At 39.2% G+C, this 17,878-nt stretch overlaps 1 protein-coding gene across 6 annotated transcripts in view; it reads left to right on the forward strand.

Moving 5' to 3' along the window:
* The window catches only part of GRID1 (glutamate ionotropic receptor delta type subunit 1), a 791,498-nt gene that overhangs the window by 307,116 nt on the left and 466,504 nt on the right, over nucleotides 1-17,878 (forward strand). For all 6 annotated transcript variants that reach the window (XM_074958779.1, XM_074958780.1, XM_074958777.1 and 3 more), the window contains exon 3: nucleotides 14,582-14,866. In XM_074958779.1, the coding sequence (XP_074814880.1) occupies nucleotides 14,582-14,866 (285 nt within the window). The remainder of the gene's footprint in view (nucleotides 1-14,581; nucleotides 14,867-17,878) is intronic.

Below are 17,878 nucleotides of genomic sequence, written 5' to 3' on the forward strand. Positions count from 1 at the left end.
ATTTATAACTAATCCTGCCTTGGACCTGGTATTTAAGGAAAAAAAATCAAAGTTGGTTATTTTGTACTGTCTAGTGCTTCAAAATAGTATTTCAATTACATTATGATTGATCTGCAGCTCCGTAGAATAGTTCTCCATTCTAAATGATCAGAAATGCACATCAATGTGTTAAAACAAACTTTGAGATGTTTCTGGCAGGAAAATGTTGCTAATGGGATTATGGTTTGTTGGCACAACAGAAATGCAGAGATTTTTAGAGGGGTTCCTTACTGCCAAACACCATTTAGAGGCTATAGATACCTTTTTATTACTATGTCAGAAACAGGAGGAAAGGTTGTACTGCTGTAATGTTTCAAATTCTAAACTATCTACATAGCTGAATTATTACTTTAAAACCATTTAAAATTTTTGTTTTCAGTACGTTGTTTTCACTAGATCAATTCTCCAATTCTATCCCACTGCAAAACCACAATAAGAATATAAAATAGTGTTTTAGTTAGAGACCTGGATGCTTACCCCTCACAGTATTCTCGCTGTTCTCTGTTTTGGAGATAGATGAGGTGTTTCAGTTTCCCTTGCTGTGTAACATACAACATTCTTTTATTCAGGTAAAATGAATTTTATGGTGGTTTTTCACACACATCCAGTTTGTTCAAGGAAGATTAAGAAAATCCCTGCTGCCCGACAACCAGTGCATTGATTGACCACTTGATGGCATCGCTCTGTTGTATGGGAACTGTATCCACTTCACCAGCAAGGCTACTCTACTTCTGTGCTTCATGTGAGAGCACTTTAAAATGTTATTCCAGAGTAATAAAGAATGAAGCGAGCTATTAATATGCTTCAGTAAATGAAATGAAAGCCATAGCTGTAGCTTCATAACCTTGTTCCCTTTCTCTGGTGTTTCACTTTATAGTTCCTATTTACCTGTGTAAAGACCATCAGAACAACAAGCTAGATTTCTTTCCCCCTTCCCTTAATTTCTAAAGGATGGTAGCAAATGTTTTGTCAGGTTAATGTGATCATGAAGAACTTGGTTCTTCATTACATGTTGAAACATTGCTTTTCACTACTGCTTTGAGAAGAAGAAAACTCCATTCTCAGCACTCCAGGTGGATTTTAAGTGTTGGGTAAAAGGAATAAGACTTCATCAACACAAATGAATTTATCTGATATGGGAGAGGTTTCTTTTTTTAAGTTCAGGCTGCTTGTTTGCTCTTTTCATGCCAATATTTTTAAATCTTCAGTTGACATGTCCAGTCATTCAGACGTGGAGAGCCTACGAAGGGTTACATGGCAATATCACGTGAGCGTTTCGTGTAAAGGGAGGACACTTGGCAAATATTCATGCCACATTTTAGGTGTGTTGATATGTATATACATCAAACGTCAATTAGTTACTAAAGAGATGAAACAGGGTGAGAGGGGATAGCTGAGTGGACTGGTAGTACTTGTGACAAGAGTTTAGAAAACAAGAGCAGAGCCTCAGCTAATGTAGATTTTTATAGCTCAGTTGAAATCAACAGAGCAGTGACATTTTACAGCAGCTGAGGATCTGTCCCCAAAAATGATTACTTACTTCCTGATGGCAATCTGGTGGTCAATATGAAATGAGTTGAAGATCTCAAACCAGCTTCTAGGGGACAGGTGTTCTTACCACAACAGTTATCTCAGTAATGACAAAAGGAAGTAATGGGCACCATTGCTGACAGTCTCAGCAAAGAGGCTAAGAACCTGAATAGGCATAGAGCCAACTTCTTACTTGTGGAGGTGGTGGCTTCCGCTCAGGATTAAGGCACACTGGCAGGATATGGTAGGGAATCTGAAGCTACTGCTGCTAACTGTGATGTAGCTGTTCTGTGGATAAGTTTTCGTTTACTAGAGATATCAATTCTTGCATGCATTACATTGCCTTCTCAGAAAGTTTAAAAAAGATTAAAAGTACCGTTCTTTTTATTCTCTTTAATTTTTTTCTTACTGCTGTTTCAAATTTTGAAATGTTTTGATGGAAAAAAGAACACACTCTCAACAAAAAATGGTTCCCTTTTTTGATCAGCTCGACTTCTTTCAATTTGAAACATTCAAGAACCTTAGCTAACCGATGTGGTTGTCTTTAGCTCAGGCAGTAGAGGCTGATGCTTTTTACAGACAGTGGTCTTAGGTTTGATTGTGGCTGCTGATGACCCAACCAGGGGCCTCGTGTTACATAGACAGTAGAACCTCAGTTATGAACACCTCAGGAATAGAGATTGTTCATAACTCTGAACAAAATGGTTATGGTTGTTCTTTCAAAAGTTTATAATTGAACATTGACTTTAATACATCTTTGAAACTTTACTAAGCAGAAGAAAAATGCTGCTTTTAACCATCTTAATTTAAAATAAGCACAGAATTTTCTTACCTTTTCAAATCTTTTTAATACTTTCCCTTAATTTTTTTAGTAGTTTACGTTTAACACTGTACTTTGTTTTGTTTTTTGTCTGTACTGCTGCTTGATTGCATACTTCTGGTTCCAAATGAGGCATGTGGTTGACCGGTCAGTTTGGAACTCTGGTGTTTCTAACTCTGAGGTTCTACTGTACTGAGAAATGATGGTCCACTGGTGATGTGTTTGTACCAGGTTCTGAGCTTGGTCCTCAGCTCCTGGGCTGGCAGAGGCTGAGTGTAACTAGAGAGAAAATATGTTTAATGGGATGAGAACAGGTGTTCTACAGTGAACTCCTCCAAATGACCCACCATGCGTGGCACTGTTGTGTTTCAGAACAAGGTGTATCTAACCTACCTTTTCTAGAAGGATAGGTTGCATAATACCTTTGAAGGGGAGGATTTTTTGGAGAAACTGAATGAGTGCATTTTTGTGTTCACATTATTTCTGTGTAAGGTACAGACAGACCTGATTAATTTGTTCTGCATGTATAGTATGTTTCTCAGAATCCATGCAAGATGGTTTTTCCCTTTGAAAAGCACTTGTGCTGCTGGCTTATGTACATTTCTGGGATTTCTGTGTCTGATTATTTTTTTCTGATTGCAAGTGACTCAATATTCGGTGGGCTGTTGCTTTAGTCTTTTGAATGCTGGACTGTTCACTCAGATGTTCTCTATGCGCCCTTCTTACAATGCATTACTATGCTCAGGAAACAGATTCATGTTTTTCACTTCATCTCTAGTAGAAGACCTGGCATTACAAGCTTTGTTACTGAACAATAGTGAGTGGAGGCAATACTATGGCAACTGGGAACTGCAGCAAAGATGTGCTAGATTTTTCTTTTGTTCCTGAAATAAACAATCTTGCCCAGCAACATGGAACTGAAAAATGTCAAAAGTTTGGCCCCAAAAGCATCAGGAATGACTTGATCATTTAAAATTTTAAGAGGAATGTAAAAAAATACCCCTTGGATTTAAATGCTGTTGTGGATGTGAGGTTGGGTTGGTTAGATAAGTGTTTGCAAAAAAACCCCCCAAACTGAAACGAAATACTTGTACAATTTGTTTTCTGGTCTTGGAATAAAGCTTGTTTCAGCTGAAAAAATGATGGATCATAGGGTGACATGCTACTGCTTCCTTGACTGACTATATAATATGATACAACAATAAAAATAACACCTGGTCTCACACACAATCTTTTTATCACTCGTGCCAAAGTATGTAATCTGTTGCTGTTTTTAGTTTTTATTGACACCTGTGCTGTTTTCAGAATTGAAACAACCTTTTTCTGGTATTTAAAAAGGAATAGAGGGAGAAACTGTACATAAATGTACATAAAGGAGATACAAATAAAAGAAAATAGTTATATTGCTAAGTATCCAAAGAAAGAAGAATGAATATGGGCTATAAAACCCATAGTTTGCAATGGCATGGTAATGCATGATAATGGTATCACTTCATTATGAATGGCCTTTCTCAGGTAATAAAGCAAATTTAGGACTGAGATGAATCTTGGGTAAAAGCTGAAGACTTATGCCTGAGGTTGAGAGGAAATGTTGAACAGAAGACCATGTTGTATGAAACTTGACATGTAGTGCTTAGTTGGTCAGCAAATATCTGAACAAATTTCTTCATGGCAACTGTCAAGGTTCCTTCCCCACTCTGAACTCTAGGGTACAGATGTGGGGACCTGCATGAAAACCTCCTAAGCTTACTTTTACCAGTTTAGGTTAAAACTTCCCCAAGGTACAAACTATTTTACCTTTTGCCCTTGGACTTTATCACTGCCACCACCAAACGTCTAACAGGTATATAATTGGGAAAGAGCCAGTTTGGAAACATCTTTCCCCCCAAAATCCTCCCAAACCTTACACCCCCTTTCCTGGGGAAGGTTTGATTAAAAATCCTCACCAATTTGCATAGGTGAACACAGACCCAAACCCTTGGATCTTAAGAACAATGAAAAAGCATTCAGATTCTTAAAAGAAGAATTTTAATAGAAGAAAAAGTGAAAAGAATCACCTCTGTAAAATCAGGATGGTAAATACCTTACAGGGTAATCAGATTCAAAACATAGAGAATCCCTCTAGGCAAAACCTTAAGTTACAAAAACAGGAATCTACATTCCATTCAGCACAGCTTATTTTCTCAGCCATTTAAAGAAATCAGAATCTAATGCATATCTAGCTAGATTACTTACTAAGTTCTAAGACTCCATTCCTGTTCTGTCCCCTGCAAAAGCATCACACAGACAGAGAGGTAGGCTTTGTTTCTCCCTCCCCCCAGCTTTTGAAAGTATCTTGTCTTCTCATTGGTCATTTTGGTCAGGTGCCAGCGAGGTTATCCTAGCTTCTTAACCCTTTACAGGTGAAAGGGTTTTTCCTCTGGCCAGGAGGGATTTTAAAGGTGTTTACCCTTCCCTTTATATTTATGACAGCAACAATAAACTAATCCAGTGATAAATAGGAATTATATTTCCTGTAGAGAAATATTTTGTTTTATAGAGGTTTTTTTAATAAGGACATTAATAGGATTGTTGTATAAGTCTTTTCTTGAAATAAAAATGTTTAATTAGGGGTCATTGAACTACATGTCAACATTAAACTGCGTTTCCCCTATTGTCTTCTGGGAGTTGTAGTTCTGGACCCCATTCTCTCTTATGGGCCAGGCTGCCTGGCTGGACTACATCTCCTATAATGTACCCAGGGTCATTTTCTCTCATTATGTACTATGCAGAAGAAGTCAATTATGTTTTCCCCAAGCCGAAGTGGAAAAACTGTTCAAGAGAGTTGGACATTTTTCAGAGACATTATTAAGGGCACAAGAGCAAACTATCACACTGTATAGGAAAGACAGGAAGTCTGGCAAGAGACCACGCTGACTTAACCAGGAGATGTTCAGTGATCTGAAACTCAGAAAAGAGTCCTACAAAAAGTGGAAACTAGGTCAAATTATGAAGGATTAATATAAATAAAAACACAAGTATGTAGTGATAAAATTAGAAAGGCCAAGGCACAAAATGAGATAAAATTAGCTGGAGACAAAGGATCACAAGAAAATATTCTACAAATACATGAGAAGCAAAAGGAAGACCAAGGACAGGGTGGGCCCGTTACTCAATGAGGGGGAAAGACGATAACAGAAAATGTGGAAATGATAGACATGCTAAATGACTTTTGTTGGTTTTCCCAAAAAAGTTTAGTAACAATTGGGCATCTAACTTAATGAATGCCAGTGAAAATATGGTAGGATCAGAGGCTAAAATAGGGAAAGAACAAGTTAAAATTACTTAAACAAGTTAGATGTCTTCAAGTCACTAGGGCCTGATGAAATACATCCTAGAACACTCAAGGAGCTGACTGAGGAGATATCTGAGCCATTAATGATTGTCTTGAAAAAGTCATGGAAGGAATGGAGAGATTCCAGAGAACTGGAAATGGACAAATACAGTGCCCATCTATAAAAAGGGCAATAAGGATAACCTGGAGAATTGCGGACCAGTCAGCTTAACTTCAGTACCCAACCTAGAAGAAGATAAGGTGATAAGGAACAGTCAGCATGGATTTGTCAAGAACAAATCATGTCAGAACAACCTAATCACTTTCTTTGACAGGGTAACAAGCCTTGTGGATAGCGGGGAAGTGGTAGATGTGGTATATCTTGACTTTAGTAAGGCTTCTGATACTGTCTCGCATAACCTTCTCATAAACAAACTAGGGAAATACTGCCTAGATGGAGCTACTATAAGGTGGGTGCATAACCGGTTATCAGTGGTTCACAGTCAATCTGGAAGGGCATATCAGGTGGGGTTCTGAAGGGATCAGTTCTGGGTCCAGTCCTGTTCAATATCTTCATCAGTGATTTAGATAAATGCATAGAGAGTACACTTCTAAAGATTGCAGATGACACCAAGCTGGGAGGGGTTGCAAGTACTTTAGAGCATAGGATGGATTAAAATTCAAAATGATCTGGACAAACTGGAGAAATGGTCTGAAGTAAATAGGATGAAATTCAATAAAGACAAATGCAAAGTACTCCACTTAGGAAGGAACAATCATTTGCACACACACAAAATGGAAATTGACTGCCTAGGAAGGAGTACTGCAGAAAGAGAGCAGGGGGCCATAGTGGGTCACAAGGTAAATATGAATCAACAGTGTAACACTGTTGCAAAAAACCAAAAAAAAACCCAACCCAAAAATTATTCTGGGATGTATTGGCAGGACTGTTGTAGCAAGACACAAGAAGTAATTCTTCTGCTCTACTCTGCACTGATTAGGCCTCAGTTTGTGTCCAGTTCTGGGAGCCACATTTCAGGAAAGATCTTGACAAACTGGAGAAAGTCCAGAGAAGAACAACAAAAATGATTAAAGGTCTAGAAAACATGACCTGTGAGGAAATATTTTAAAAAATGGGGTTTGTTTAGTCTGTAGAAGGGAAGACTGAGGGAGAACATAACAGTTTTCAAGTACGTAAAAGGATGTTACAAGGAGGAGATGGAAAAATTATTCTTGTTAACCTCTGAGGATAGCAGAAGAAGCAATGGGCTTAAATTGGAGCATGGAGCAAGGGCGGTTCAGGTTGGACATTAGGAAAAACTTCCTAACTGTCAGGGTGATTAAGCACTGGAATAAATTGCCTGGGGAGGTTGTGGTATCCCCAATGATGGAGATTGGGTACAGGGGAGTCAAGGTCCCTTCCAGTCCTATGATTCTATGGGAGATGCAGTCCTCCCAGAGAGCCCAGTCCATAGGACAGAATGGGAGCCAGAACTACAATGCATACAAGGCAATGCACTGTAGGAAAGTGTAGTTTATTTTTTTGTTAACTAATCAGAAATGAGATGTTTGATCTGAATAAAACTGAATCAATGAAATATTTCATATTAATTTTCTTAATGGAAAATTAAAACAATTCAGCAAAACCAGTATTTTCACATTGGAAAATTTCAATTTTGTAGAAACTGCATTTTCTGTCAAAATCATTCTGATAAAAAAATTCTTGACCAGCTCTAGTAATTATGTTTAAGAGTTCAAGCTTTCCCCACCATGGTGCTATGGAAGTGCACGGTATTTTATCCAGTGCTCTGATACCTTCTTAGTATTCTGGCATTTCAGAAATAATTGTCAATAATATAGTGTTAATGAACTAATTCATCTATTTCTCCTGGATGCATATTATCAATGCCCTCTGATTTTTATGTCTTTACATTTTTCCAAGTATTCCCTTACTAACATGTTAATATCTGTTTTCACAAGGTTTTCACTTCCTAATAGTCTAAACTGTTTCTTAAAGTTGAATTTTAAAAGCAATTCAGTTTCTAGCCATTTTTGAACCATCATTAATTTAATCCCCCTCCTTACTTTTAATGGGCCTCTTTTAGCTCCAGTACATTTTGTTTCTTTAATATATTTATAAAAGTCCTTTTCCCCTTTGACCCCTTTTGTTAAGAATTAATTTATTTTGTTTTTGCTACATTTATCTTTTTCCTGCAAGACTTAATTAACTGTTTTTGAAAGAATTCTTTGGTTGCTTCCTGCTTTTCTCAATCCAGATATAAGAGGATTTTCTTTTAACCACATTGTAATTGCTTTTCTCAGAGGAATTGTAGACTGTACCTTTTTTTAAGATGCTGTGATGGGGTGCTCACTCCACACCAGCCCTGAAAAGGTTAAGGTGGTACAAATAGGGCCACCTAATTTTGTGGGCTGTAGCAGGGGGAGAGTCTGGCTTGATCTGAAAATGACTAATGCCTGATAAAGACCCACTGGGAGAGAAGTTGGCTAAGATATAAAGCCAGGAAGTTGGTAGCAGAAAGGGGCTGCAGAATGGAAGCTGGTAGTCATTTTCTGGACTTAGAGAGGGAAAAGGAGGAAACCCAGGGAGAAAGAGAATCCCTGGGATCTTGGCCCTGAGAGAAGAATTTATCCAGAAGGGTGGAGAACAGAGTCTGTTGGAGGTGGAGTAGGGAGCAGTGAGGTTAGAGGTTGCGCAGACTTTAGTTTCTGGTTGTAGGATCCATGGGCTGGAACCCAGAGTAGCAGGTGGGCCTAGGTTCCCCTACAAGTCAATGGGAAGGAGCATAGGGTTGTTGGAGACACCAACCAGACAGCTGGGCTGGAGGGACTTTGGTACCCTAAAATGGGATGTTTGACCAGATGAGAGCTGATCCCCCAGATGCAGCCATGAGGAGGTGCCCCAGTGTGAGTGAACCCTTTTGGAGATGCCCTATCCACTTTTTAGTTTTAGATTTTAATAGTGCCACCCATTACGCCTTACTGACGAGATGTCTTAATTTCTAAAGTTTGGTTGACCTGGAGTCCATTTGCCTTATGTTGCTGTTTTCTGGGAACCCATCCCTTATTAAGGCAAATTCAGGTAATTTGCCTTCTCTCATACGAAGTGTGCCTTTGTTGGTAAGACATAGAGACAGGGTATCTTCTTCTCTGGGTGGATTCCCTACTTTATGCATCATTATGTTGTCTAATGGATACTGTAATTAAGGAAATTGCTTGACCATGTGTATGAGGCTGTATTTCTTATTCAAAAGGTGTCGGTGTGGTTTTAAATTCCCTGTGAGTATGGTGTCCTGTGATACCACTCTAACGCTAAGTAGTAGTGAAAGAATGTTTAATTTTTGCTCTCCTTTAGATCTAGTGGGTCTATAATAGATACCGACTATTTCAGTTTGTTTCCTTCAGTTTAGCACTACGCAAAGAATTACACCATCGTACTTTGTTTTGATCTGTTGCTTGGTGGCATATTATTTTTTTCATGTTACATTACCCTCCATATTTATCCCTTTCTAACATTACAATCAAGCAGTCCTGCACGCGTTTCTTAAACATTGACGTCATTGGCAAAAAGAAATATGAATATCTCCAAGGATGTGTCTCTTGGAAGATATTAAGCATTCAGCGTTCTGATAATTTGTGCATATACTTGACTAGGTTCAGTATAAATCAAACAATGTTATATATACAATCAACATGATGTGTACTGATCATTTAGTTCTTTACTGCTCTTAATTACTCCTCCAAAGAAAACTTTCCATCATACAAACGTGTTCAAAACCATATCTGATTAGACTGAGAATTTGAATAGAGCAAAATTTTTCCACTGAGCCCTTTTTTTTTTAAGTGAAAAATGGATTTGATGACAAACATTTAATGAATTCATGTCAATTTCACCTAATTGTTTCAGCTGAAAACAAAACTTAAGAATTAAAAAAACTCAGCATGTTTGTTTTGACATTTTCAAAATGAAACATTCAGATATTCCAACTTGAAAAGACTTTATTTTAATTAAAGGACATGAACAACATAAAGGGAGCACAAAATCAAAAGAAAGCATTCTGTTTTGGATCAGCCAATATCTTGTTTGACTTTCATTAATTTCAACTTTTTGATTTGCCAAACTTTTTTAAAAAAAATAATTTTGGGTGATCTGAAGCAATTTTTTCCCCAGAATTGCTAATGAACCCAAACTATCTGTTTACACAGTTCTAGTTTTGAATGGCTGATGATACATTAGTAGCAGAACAGCTGATTTCAAAGTTTGAATTTCTTTTGTAAGTATTAAGTTTATAAGCCTGCCTTTCATGGTTTGAAAAAGTGTAAATATTAGTGCTGGTTGGAATTAGTTCTGTCTGGCTCAGTTGGTAATATGAATACAGTGTAAATTACACCTTTGCTTCAGAAGTTTGCATATTCAAGTCTTCAGCCAAGACTTGCAGTGCTTGATGCTTTGATACATTGTGGCTGGCTGTTGAATGTCAGAGTTGCCTTTTGCTGACCAGTAGGCGCAATTCCAAATTCACATATATTCGTTTAACACCAGTATAATTCCATTGACTTCAGTGACATTCTTTGATTTACACTGAATCAAGTTAAGTATATGCACGTTCCAATTTCAAGTGTTTTCTCCAGATGAAAATAAAAGCTCTATTTTCCTCTGTATTCATTCTCTTTCTTAGTAAAACCAGATTCAAATATCCAAGTGTTTTTGTAAGATGCTGTTGAACATATAACTCAGCCTGTTGCATGTGCCATGGTTATTAGGTAAGTTAGTAGGTTATTAGCTAGCTATCGACCTTGGACTGTATAAATCTACAGGCATAGATAATGGCTCCTCGGAGCTAAGATCAAGTGTAGTCAATGAATTCAAGGGATTCAATCTATATAGATCCCCCACCCCCACCCCGATTTCACTGTATTCTTTGGAATATGGGCTTTCATTTAATAAACAAACCCAGAATTTCCTAGCCCTTCTGGTTTATGAAGATAAGCTTCATGGGGGGGAAGGATAGCTCAGTGGTTTAAGCATTGCCCTGCTAAATCCAGGATTGTGAGTTCAATTCCTGAGGGGGCCATTTAGGGATCTGGGGCAAAAAGTGGGGATTGGTCCTGCTTTGAGCAGGGGGTTGGACTAGATGACCTCCTGAGATCCCTTCCAACCCTGATATTCTATGATAATTCTTTAGCCTGAGTAACTGAAACAATTGCACCAAAGCAATTGCACTAACAGAATTGTTAGTGTTGCAAAGTTGGTTGACCTCTGTGGACTCTGTGGACTCTACCATATTGTAATTTATACAGTAGAGGCTTTCTATTTAAAAAAATCAACTGCTTTGTTTCATGTTTCAGAGTAGCATCCGTGTTAGTCTGTATTCGCAAAAAGAAAAGGAGTACGAAAGCTTATGCTCAAATATATTTGTTAGTCTCTAAGGTGCCACAAGTACTCCTTTTCTTTTTGTTTCACATGTTACACAAACTTTGTAGTAAGAAGGACGTGACTAATACAGTGTGAAATCACATTGTTTAGAGTTCTCCCCCATTTTTGTATTGTTCTCTCTGATTATACTATTTCAGACTCTAACTGTGGAATATAACGAAATTACAAATGTTTTAGAACTTGTGAAAGCTACTAGATTAACAGCCCTGTATACTGAATTCTTCTACTTAGCCAGTCAACATGTACGGTACAGCAGCAGGTCAAAATTCCCCAACCACACACTTGGCATAATCCATGTGCTCAGGGTATCCTGAGAGATCAGAGGGCCCTGTTTCCACAATCCACTGAATCACTGTACTCTTAGCTGCCAACAAGGGAGCAGTTAGCAGTTAATGCCAACTACTGTATGAGGTTATCTTTTGTTACATGGATATTTGCCCATTATTAGCAGCTATTCTGACCTTAAAGTCTGAGTCTGAGCTATACTGAGGAAGCCTTCTCATTTCACTTAGATCACCAAGCAACAGTGAAATGGTAAGAATTTCTTATTGCTTCTGACATAGGTCAAATTTTCCACAGTTGATTGCTTCTATAACTCATTACCTATCTCTGAGCCATGATGTCTCCCACAATGCACACTGTTAGGAAAAGGTTTTGCTTTTCCTCCGGCTACTTTTACAAGTAGAATTGTTGTTTCCTCCAGGCATGTTGTTCTCACCTTAGATGACGGCAAAGCTCACTGGTTGGTGATCCCTCCAGGAGTGTCTCAGCTGGGCTATTCTCTTTCCTCTATCCTACTTCTTTCTTCCCCATTCCCTCCTGTACTATGACTAAGTAAATTACCTATGTGACATGTTCTGCTTTGTCTGGCAACTGGCCTGGGAAATCAAATCTGTTACCAAACCTAGGTCTCCTGTTTGGCAATGCAATGCTTCTCTGCTGCTGAATCAGGTCAGCTCCCGGGCGGGGGGGAACAACAATTTTATATAAGTAACACAGAGTAAATTTAGATAATGCAGATGACACATTTATTGTAAGGACCATCAAGGAAATGGTTTTAAAAGCACTTCACCTTTTCACTGTTTGATTAGTTTACTTGCTGAGCATTCCACATACAGTGAAGTATGTACGTCCGATGTCAAAGTGAAATCACTGTGTTTTCCGTGCTTTTTTAAAAAGACCTTCTGTGGAATAGTTAACTGGTTGTGTTAAAAAAATGTATGGTATGTAGTTACCTGTGACCTGTACAGGTTCTCTGCTTCTGAGAACTGAGGGAGGCCAATTGGATGGATCTGGCATGTTTGGAGTTTTTTTCAATGGATCCCTAATTTCTTTTCCTTCACTTTCCAACTCTTCACACTTTCTGGTTCCATCCAAGACCAAAGTGGTCACACAGAAATAGCACAAGAGGCCTGTTTTTGTTGTATGATCAGAGCAGAAAATATACTGGAAACATACCGAGTATGTGTGGGCTTCAAAATGCAGAACTTTTTTTGGGAGGGGGACGGGCATGGGAGGATATGAGGGAGAGGAGGAGAGTGTCTTTATAATGGACTGTATTCTGGATTTAAACTCTAGAACTTCTTGTTCAAAATCCATATCTGATTTTTGTGGCTACTTTCCCCCTGCTTGAATAATGAATATTAGTAGCTGCGGTGTATGCAGTTGTTTGAGTTTTGTACTATTTGTACTGCACCTCTCCATTTCTAGGGGCCTCCTTTCTGCAGAACGGGCATTGAATGAGGGGCCTCCGGATCTAAAAGCATGGGTCTACAGCTCAGACTCAAGAGCTGATAGCTGTAATTACCACATTTCCTCTGTGGATCAGGTGCAGTGTGGACACACCATTCATTGACCAATAGGTTACAAATTTCCTGTGGACAAAGGAAGCTCATCAGCACTTTAGATCCCGGATGACTCCCTATTTACGTGACCGGCACTATCTAATAGAGGAAGGTGATGGTGCAATGATTAGGGCAATAAGCAAGGATATGAGATGTGGCTCAGTTCCTTGCTCTGCCACAGGCTTCTTATGGGACAAATCACTTATTCCATGCCTCAGTTCCCTAGCCATCAAATGGGAGGAATGGTACTTCCTTGCCTCAAAGGACTGTTGTGAGGATAAATGCATTAAAGAGTGTGAGTTGCTCAGATACTACAGTAATGGGGGCTATATAATTACCTGAGACAGGTGCTGTGGACTGTATTAGGGACCTTCAGAGCTGAAAGCATGGCTCTTTATAGCCCTGATGCTTTAGCTGGGGTGTGTGTGGGAGGTATAACAGATTCTTCTGTAAACTGGACACTGGGTGGGGGTGGGATTGCATAACACGCAGACTGGTAGGTTACAGCAACACTGTGCTCTCTCATGGAAACTTTATTGTGATCCTTTCTTGTTCTTTCCCATAATCTAAAATAAAAGTAACTTAGACTGAAAGTACATGGTTGTTCTTTGTGTATGGAAAAATATAACAGATGTGTCAGTTGCACTTTTAAACAAAATAATAGCTTGCTAAATTGGAGATCCCAGGGCTAGGTTTTACAGCTAACACTGTATGTATTTAGAATTTGTGTGACACTCAGTTTTCAGTAGCAGATGGTTTCAGATTTGCTTTTAAATTGCAGCTGCTCTCCCAGATTTTTTAAAGACAACTTTACAGTGTTGTTAAATGCTTCGTCATTCATGCTTTTCCCTTCATTCTAAAACATACTTTGAGAGTTTTCTTGGTTAAAAAGATGCAGGTTTTTTTGTAAGTTTAAAAATCCTTCAGAACTTTGTATAAACCAAATGCTTGAGACTGAAATCTCTCTTTAGGGCCCCAACATTTTGATCTCTGCAATACACATCAGATGAAGGATGGTTTTGTGGCTAAGGCACTGGACTGGGACTCAGCAGATCTGAGTTCACTTCCTGTCTCAGTCACAGACTTCCTGTATGACCTGAGGCAAGTTATTTAATCTTTGCCTCCATTTCACATCTAAAAAATTGAGACATTGTCTCTTCCCCCATCTCCCCCCCACCCCAACACCTTGGTCTATTTTCCCAACTTAGATTGTAATAGGGTGACCAGATCGCAAGTATGAAAAATCGGGACACTTTTTTGGGGGCCGGGGGCAGGTATAGTTGCGTATATAAGATAAAGCCCCTAATATCTGGACCGTCCCGGTAATATCGGGATGTCTGGTCACTCTAGATTGTGAGCTCTTTGGTGCAGGAACTGCCTCTGACTGTATATGTACAGTACCTAGCTCAATGGGGTTTTGCTCTCAGTTGGAGCAATGTGGCATAACTGTAGTATAACTAATCAGAGCATGTCCGGCTCTTCAGGGCAGAAATTGTATCTACCTCATTGTCTGTAGTGCTTAGCTAGACCAAAGGAGTTTGAAGTTGCTCTAACCCTGTTTTCTCCTTTGTTTTCCTCAGCCTGTGACCTGATGACCCTGGGAATCTTAGCCTTAGTGACATCCACTGGTTGTGCCTCAGCCAATGCCCTGCAGTCCCTGACAGATGCCATGCACATTCCACACCTCTTTGTACAGCGCAACTCGGGAGGTTCCCCGCGCACTGCTTGCCACCTAAATCCTAGTCTTGAGGAGGAAGAATACACACTAGCAGCCAGACCGCCTGTCCGCCTCAATGACGTTATGCTGAAACTCGTCACCGAACTTCGATGGCAAAAATTCATAGTATTTTATGACAGTGATTACGGTGAGTGCAATGCATCATTTGAGACACACCATGGAGTCTCTCTTGTGTTTAGCTGGAAAAGGTGGTGCAAACATACAGTTTTGGGAAACAGTTGTTTGAGCTTGTTGCAGGTTATGAGGAAAATGTTTTGAATGTACCAATATAGATCTGTGGTTTTGAGTGAAGGAGTGCTGTGAAAACTAATTCTCAGACATGCAGCAAAGTCGCTTAGTAACACCCTATCAACACAGCTGAAGTTTGAATCATCTTACAGGTTTTCAGTAAAATATTAATAAGCTGTTGACATTGATTGGCAATGTTCATATGGGTATGCAATGGAGTACAAGAAGAACTCTACACTAATCCTTTGTAATATGCTTCCTGTCAAAGCTGAGCACAGTTCTCTTTAAAAATTAATTTTCAAAATTTCTGGTACTAACTTCTCTATATGGTTCCCCTCACAATTCTCTGTTTGGAGCATGTATCACAGTGGTACATTTCATGACATTTATAGTAAAGGGTAGAGTTAGCATTTCCCCTGTGTTTGATATGAGTTATATATGTCAGCAAAATTTTATTCTGGGCTGAAACTTGGGAAATAGAAATCTTAGCTTGAGTGAATTAGGTATTCCAAAGTGGAAATAAATTAATCTACGTGTTGCTGAACTCTCACATTGCAAAGATAAAAATCTAAGTTTATTATTTTTGCATTCCAGTGATGAAACTATGGCTCTACTGATATTGTATTCACTACCATCAGCTTGTGACCTGGTCTCTTGAATAGGGATCAGCAGGCTTGTTCTGCCTGATTTCAATCCCCTGCAAGCATTTTTGTTTGAAGTTTGACTTGCACATTATTGGTTTTGTGCCTTAATATGGAGAGACTGTGGCGGGAGTGGGGAGGCGGGATGGGAAATAAGAAGAGGGAAAGACAGAAATATTGTAGTTGTAAACTATATTAGAGGTATATGGTATAGATTGAATAGTGTGTCCACTTACACCAGCAGAGCTTTCTTGTTCTATTCCTACTACACAGCACAAGCTTCCCTTTAGCTAGCTGGGGAAAACACAGCTTTTTATTTAATTTAAAAGGAATCCCTCTTGGTAAAAATAAAAATGGGTTTAAATTTAGATTTATGTTTAAAAGGGTTTCTGACTCAGGCTAGTTTTGCAAATCCTGGGAACTGCCCCCCAAAACCATTTGTGAGGAAGGTTCATCCATTCCTAAAGGAACAGAATGTGGCCGCTGCTGCTGACTTTATTTGGAAACTCAATCTAGAGGTCCAAAACAGTATCAGTTCTGTAGAAATGTCTTAAGGGTGGATTCAATATGCAGATTTACATTAAACTTCTGAATTTAGATGATCTGTAGGGTAAAAAACCAAAGGCCCAATCATGCAGGCCTTACTTGACAAAACTGCTTTTGATTCCTTGTCCTATATACATATCTCTCTTGAAAGGGCTGAAATACAGTGTACTAGGTGAATGGTTTCGGTTCTCAGAATTAATATGCAGCAAAATATTTGGCTTGCAGAAGGTAACATTACATTAATGTTATGCATCCGATGAAGTGAGCTGTAGCTCACGAAAGCTTATGCTCAAATGAATTTGTTAGTCGCTAAGGTGCCACAAGTACTCCTTTTTTTTTTTTGCGAATACAGACTAATATGGCTGCTACTCTGAAACCTGTCATTACATTAATGTTTATTTCCATACCCTCAAAATATCTTGCAAATGTCACTTTATGGTTAATCTCCCTTGTTGCCCGAATCTTAAAGGCAAAGTTTGTAACCTAGCAAATTTGCAAGGGATAGGGCTACTTAGGTCAGGAATCTGCAGGGTGGACAGTCCCAAATCTTCAGGCCCCAACCACACTGCAGATAATCCTGTGCACATTGCCCCAGCAACCCTTTCTCCTGGTAGCAAGACTGGTTATCGAGTCACACTACCACTGATTTCAGTACTACGGTTATGTTCCATTGGCTCTCTCTGCAAGGAATTAATATCTCAGTGCCTAACTGTGGTACCCTTACTGATATTGAATAGTATCTTGTTCTAGAAGTAAGGTACATGGTGTAAAATACTATTCCATATGATCAAGATTGTTATTATTTGGCCCTCAGTTGGGGAGGTAGTACTCATAGGAGAAGCACTACTGTTGGGTAGCAAATCATCACAGACTTCAAGCCTCTTTCCAAGGGGAGCATGTTTCATAATACATAATTCCCCTCTGTCCCTTCCTTTAGGTGCTCATTCCTCCTTTATGCCTGCAATCTCTGATACCCAGTACTCCATGCAGAAGGGCTAATATGGGTTCAGGGGAACCCTGCTTCTCCCCTCCACTTTATCCCTATTGTCCATTTGTGCAGGTGTTTGTTCCCTTCCAACCATGCGAAGAGTTGGGAGCATTTGGGTCAGTCATTAGAGGGGTAGCTGTGCTAGTCTGTATCCACAAAAACAATGAGGAGTCCGGTGGCACCTTAAAGACTAACAGATTTATTTGGGTATAAGCTTTCGTGGGTAAAAAACCCACTTCTTCAGATGCATGGAGTGCATCTACGTAGAAGGATAAATGGGCACAAATCAGACATCAGGAATGGTAACATAAAACAGCCAGTAGGAGAACACTTCAGTCTCCCCAGATATTCAGTAACAGATTTAAAAGTAGCCCATACTTCAACAAAAGTTCGAAAACAGACTTCAAAGAGAAACTGCTGAGCTACAATTCATTTGCGAACTTAACACCATCAATTTGGGCTTCAATAGGGACTGGGAGTGGCTGGCTCACTACAAAAGCAATTTTCCCTCTCTTGGTATTGACACCTCCTCATCAATTATTGGGAGTGGATCACATCCACCCTGACTGAATTGGCCTTCTACATTGGTTCTCCACTTGTAAGGTAACTCCCTTCTCTCGTGCCAATATATATTTATGCCTGCATCTGTAATTTTCACTCCATGCATCTGAAGAAGTGGGTTTTTTACCCACGAAAGCTTATGCCCAAATAAATCTGTTAGTCTGTAAGGTGCCAC

The sequence above is a fragment of the Natator depressus genome, chromosome 7, assembly GCF_965152275.1.
Source record: "Natator depressus isolate rNatDep1 chromosome 7, rNatDep2.hap1, whole genome shotgun sequence".
In the NCBI taxonomy this organism is placed as follows: Eukaryota; Metazoa; Chordata; order Testudines; family Cheloniidae; genus Natator; species Natator depressus.